The sequence below is a fragment of the Orcinus orca genome, chromosome 15 (assembly GCF_937001465.1).
Source record: "Orcinus orca chromosome 15, mOrcOrc1.1, whole genome shotgun sequence".
Lineage (NCBI taxonomy): Eukaryota > Metazoa > Chordata > Mammalia > Artiodactyla > Delphinidae > Orcinus > Orcinus orca.
Genome location: NC_064573.1, coordinates 62,251,697 through 62,257,686, shown reverse-complemented (window position 1 = coordinate 62,257,686; position 5,990 = coordinate 62,251,697). Strand labels below are relative to the sequence as shown.

General features: G+C 39.2%; 1 protein-coding gene across 1 annotated transcript; it reads left to right on the top strand.

Moving 5' to 3' along the window:
• The first annotated feature begins 5,096 nt into the window (after positions 1–5,096).
• On the top strand, positions 5,097–5,990 carry MC2R (melanocortin 2 receptor). Its single transcript, XM_033439516.2, has one exon. It carries the CDS (start codon positions 5,097–5,099, stop codon positions 5,988–5,990), a length of 894 nt encoding a protein of 297 aa, XP_033295407.1.

Sequence of the window (5,990 nt, the reverse complement as noted above, 5' to 3'; positions counted from 1 at the left end):
GCAGGTGGATTCTTAACCACTGTGCCACCAGGGAAGCCCTGGGGTAGTTTCTTAATAGTATTTGAGCATCCATAGTAGTCTATGTCTCCACCAAATTAGAAAACAAATTTATAAACAGTATTACCAAATCAAATATATTTTTACCCTAAAATATGGAAATGAAATCTGTGAGTTCTCCCTTTGAAACAGAAGTGAAACACATATTGCACCATCAACTATGGGAATAGTACATCAACATCTTTGCCTTTTCCATAAGCTGTAGGGTCAGGCAGTGACCCAGAAAGGCAAGCAGTGGAAAGAAAGGACCTAAACATCCTGTCAATTCATGGAACCCACCACCACCTCCAAGTTGAGGAAGGGTGACTGTGTGCTTTCCTGTTCTGAATATTTACTTCTTTACTTGTTCTAACCCACTTTACATGCAATTGGATTCAGGAGAAAGATAAGGAGCGAAAGGGGAGAAGCACAGGATAATCTTTATCTCTAGGCTCAAAATTCCACTAAATATGTTTTCACAGAGCAGTTAAGATGAGGGTCCAACTATATAATAATAAAAGGATCAATACAAGAAGAGGATATTACACTCATTAACATATATGCACTCAATATAGAAGCACTTAAATACATAAAATACTAACAGACAAAGGGAGGAACTGATGGGAATACAATAATAGTAGGAGACTTTAACACCCCACTGACATCAATGGACAGATCTTCCAGTCAGAAAATCAGTAAGGCAACAGAGATCCTAAAGGATACAATAGAACAGTTAGACTTAATTGACATCTTCAGGACACTACATCCAAAAAACAAAAACAAAAACAAAAAACAACCATAATACACATTCTTTTCAAGTCCACATGGAACATTCTCTAGGATAGATGACATACTAGGACACAAAAAAGCCTCAACAAATTTAAGAGGCTAGAAATTGTTTCAAGCATCTTTTCTGACCACACCAGCATGAAACAAGAAATCAACCACAGAAAGAGAAATGAGGAAAAAGAATTACATGGAGACTAAACAACATGCTACCAAAAAACCAATGGGTCAATGATGAAATCAAAGAGGAAATAAAGAAATACCTTGAGACAAATGATAATGGAAACACAACCATACCAAATCTATGGGATGCAGCAAAAGCCATCCTAAGAGGGAATCTCATAGCAATACAGACCTTCCTCAAAAAACAATAAAAATCTAAAATAAATGACTTAAATGACCACCTAAAAGAATTAGAAAAAGAAGAACAAACAAAACCCAAAGTCAGCAGAAGAAATGAAATAATAAATATTGGAGAGGAAATAAATAAGAGATCAAAACAACAGAAAAGATCAATAAAACCAAGAGGTGGTTTTTTGAAAAGATAAACAAAATTGACAAACCTCTGGCCAGGCTCACCAAGAAGAAAATAGTGGACCCAAATAAACAAGATAACAAATGAAAGAGGAGAAATAACAACAAATATGGCAGAAATACAAAAACAACAAAAAAGAATACTGTGAAGAGTTATATGCCAACAAATTGGACAACCTAGAAGAAATGGACAAGTTTCTAGAAACTTACAGCCCACCAAAACTGAATCAAGAAATAGATAATTTGAACATACCAATAACTAGAAGTGAAATAAAATCTGTAATTAAAAAAAAAAAACTCCCTGTAGGGCTTCCCTGGTGGCGCAGTGGTTGAGAGTCCGCCTGCTGATGCAGGGGACACAGGTTCGTGCCCCGGTCCGGGAAGATCCCACATGCCGTGGAGCGGCTGGGCCTGTGAGCCATGGCCGCTGAGCCTGCGTGTCCGGAGCCTGTGCTCTGCAGTGGGGGAGGCCACAACAGTGAGAGGCCCGCATAACGCAAAAAAAAAACCCTCCATGTAAACAAAAGTCCAGAACCAGATGGCTTCACTGGGGAAGCCTACCAAACAAACAAAGAAGAACTTATACTGATCCTTGTTAAACTCTTCCAAAAGACTGAAGAGGAGGGCACCCTCCCAAAGTCATTCTATGAAGCCACCATCACCCTGATACCAAAACCAGACAAAGAGACTACCAAAAAAGAAAATTACAAGCCAATATCTTTGATGAATACAGACACAAAAATCTTCAACAAAATATTAGCAAACTGAATCCAACAACACATAAAAAGGATCATACACCACAATCAAGCTGGATTCATCCCAAGGGTCACAAGGATGGCTCAACACACACAAATCAATTAATGTGATACACCACATCAACAAAAGACAAAAACCACATGATCATCTTAATAGATGCAGAAAAGGCATTTGATAAAATTCATCATCCATTCATGAGAAAAACTCTTGCCAAAGTGGGTGCAGAGGGTACATACCTCAACATAATAAAAGCTATTTATGACAAACCCACAGCCAACATAATACTCAATGGTGAAAAGCTGAAAGCCTTCCCACCAAATTATGGAATAAGACAAAGATGCTCTCTCTCGCCACTCCTATTCAACATAGTATTGGAAATCCTAGCCACAACAATTAGACAAGAAAAAGAAATTAAAAATATCCAAATTGGAAGGGAAGAGGTAAAATTGTCATTATATGCAGATGACATGACACTCTGTAAAGAAAACCTAAATACTCCACACAAAAACTATTAGAACTGATAAGTGAATTCAGAAAGGTAGCAGAAATCTGTTGCATTTCTTTACACTAACAATGAAATATCAGAAAGAGAAACTTTAAAAAAATCCCTTTTAAATATGTGTCCAAAATAAAATAAAATAAAATAAAATACCTAGGACTAAACCTGACCAAGGAGGTGAAAGACTTACAAGCTGAGAACTATAAAACATTGATAAAGGAAACTAAAGATGACTCAAAGAAATAGAAAGATATCCCATGCTCCTGAATTGGAAGAATTAGTATTGTTAAAATGGTCATACTACCCAAAGCAATCTACAGATTTAATGCAATCCCTATCAAATTACCCATGACATTTTTCACTGAACTAGAGAAATATTCCTAAAATTTATATGGAACCCCAAAAGACCCAGAATTGCCAAAGCAATCCTGAGGAAAAAGAACAAAGCTTACAGCATAACACTCCCAGACTTCAGACAATGCTATAAAGCTACAGTAATAAAAAATGTGGTATTGGCACAAAAACAGGTATATGAATCCATGGAACAGAATAGAGAGCCTAGAAATAAACTCACACACCTACAGTCAATTAATCTTTGACAAAGGAGAAAACAGTGGAGAAAAGACAGTCTATTTAGCAAGTGGTGTTGGAAAAGCTGGACAGATGCATGTAAATCAATGAAGTTAGAACACACCTTCACACCCTCACTAAAATAAACTCAAAAAGGCTTAAAGACTTAAATATAAGACATGACACCATAAAACTCCTAGAAGAGAACATAGGTAAAACATTGTCTGACATAAATTGTAGCAATGCTTTCTTAGATCAGTCTCCTAAGGCAAAAGAAATAAAAGCAAAAATAAACAAATGGGACCTAATTAAACTTACAAGCTTTTGCACAGCAAAGGAAACCATAAACGAAATGAAAAGACAACCTAGAGAATGGGAGAAAATACTTGCAAACAATATGACCAACAAGGGCTTAATTTCAAAAATATACGAACAGGGCTTCCCTGGTGGCGCAGTGGTTAAGAATCCACCTGCCAATGAAGGAGACACAGGTTTAAGCCCTGGTCTGGGAAGATCCCACATGCTGCGGAGCACCTAAGCCCGTGCACCACAACTACTGAAGCCCTCGCGCCCTAGAGCCCGTGCTCTGTAACAAGAGAAGCCACTGCAATGAGAAGCCTGCACACCACAGCGAAGAGTAGCCCCCGCTCGCCACAACTAGAGAAAGCCCATGTGCAGCAACGAAGACCTAACGCAGCCAAAAAAAAAAAACCGAACAGTTCATACAACTAAATAGCAAAAAAACCCCAAACAACTGAATCAAAAAATAGGCAGAAGGCCTAAATAGATATTTCTCCGAAGGAGACATACATATGGCTGACATGCACATGAAAAAGTGTTCATCGTCACTAATTATTAGAGAAATGCAAACCAAAGTACAATGAGGTGTCACCTAACACCAGTCAGAATGGCCATCATTAAAAAGTCTACAAATAATAAATGCTGGAGAGGGTGTGGAGGAAAGGGAACCCTCCTACACTGTTGGTGGGAATTGGTGCAGCCACTATGGAGAACAGTATGGAGGTTCCTTAAAAAACTAAAAATAGAGTTGCCATATGATCCAGCAGTCCCACTCCTGCACATATATCTGGAAAAGATGAAAGCTCTCATTCAAAAAGATACATGCACCCCAATATTCATAGCAGCACTATTTATAATAGCCAAGACATGGAAGCAACCTAAGTGTCCATCAACAGATGAATGGATAAAAAAGATGTGGTATATATTTACAACGGAATATTACTCAGCCATAAAAAAGAATGAAATAATGTCATTTGCGGCAATGTGGATGGAACTAGAGATTATCATACAAAGTGAAGTAAGTCAGACAGAGGAAGACAAATATGATATCATTTATATGTGGAATCTAAAAACATGATATAAATGAACTTACAAAACAGAAACAGGCTCACATAGAAAAGAAACTTACGGTGACCAAAGGGGAAAGCGGGGAGGAATAAAAGGAGTTTGGGATTAACAGGTATACGTTACTATATAGAAAATAAACAAAAGAGTATGAAAAATAATATATATATACACACATATATATAACTGAATCATTTTGCTGTACACCTGAAACTAACAAAACATTGTAAATCAACTATACTTCAATTAAAAATAAAAATATATTTAGGAAAGATTTTTAAAAAGATGAGGGTCCAGTAAATTGTTTTATTTAAATATTCCACCATTATATTTTGCAGAGGCAATAGAGCTTCCTCAAAGCTAACATGGCTTGTTTTTATTTTGTGATCTATTTTACAACTGATATTCCTACATACACTTTTTTAGGTGACTGTGTGGTTTTCACCTCAGGTCTTCAGCAAGAACTACAGAGAAGAAAAGATTCTGAAGAATCAATCAAATTTTCTGTCAAGTCACAGTAACATCCCTGTCTTAACCACGTGCAGGAGAGATGAAACACATTATCAACCTGTATGAAAGCATCAACAGTACAGCAAGAAATAATTCAGACTGTCCTCCTGTGGTTTTGCCAGAAGAGATATTTTTCACAATATCCATTGTTGGGGTTTTGGAGAATCTGATGGTCCTTCTGACTGTGATCAAGAATAAGAATCTTCAGTCGCCCATGTACTTTTTCATCTGCAGCTTGGCTATTTCCGATATGCTGGGCAGCCTGTACAAGATCTTGGAAAACATCCTGATCATGTTCAGAAACATGGGTTACCTCGAGCCTCAAGGCAGTTTTGAAACCACAGCAGACGACGTGGTGGACTCCCTGTTCATCCTCTCCCTCCTTGGCTCAATTTGCAGCCTGTCTGTGATCGCCGCTGACCGCTACATCACAATCTTCCACGCTCTGAGGTACCACCGCATCGTGACCCCACGCCGTGCCCTTGTCGTCCTGATGGTCATCTGGACGTGCTGCATGGGCAGCGGCATCACCATCGTGACCTTTTCCCATCATGTCCCCACGGTGATCGCCTTCACAGCGTTGTTCCCGCTGATGCTGGCCTTCATCCTGTGCCTCTACCTGCACATGTTCCTGCTGGCCCGCTCCCACGCCAGGAGGACCTCCACGCTTCCCAGAGCCAACATGAGAGGGGCTGTCACACTGACTGTTCTGCTCGGGGTCTTCATTTTCTGTTGGGCGCCCTTTGTCCTTCATGTCCTCTTGATGACATTCTGCCCAGCTGACCCCTACTGTGCCTGCTACATGTCCCTCTTCCAGGTGAACGGTGTGTTGATCATGTGTAACGCCGTCATTGACCCCTTCATATATGCTTTCCGGAGCCCAGAGCTCAGGGAGGCATTCAAAAAGATGACCTTCTGCAACAGGTACCAGTAG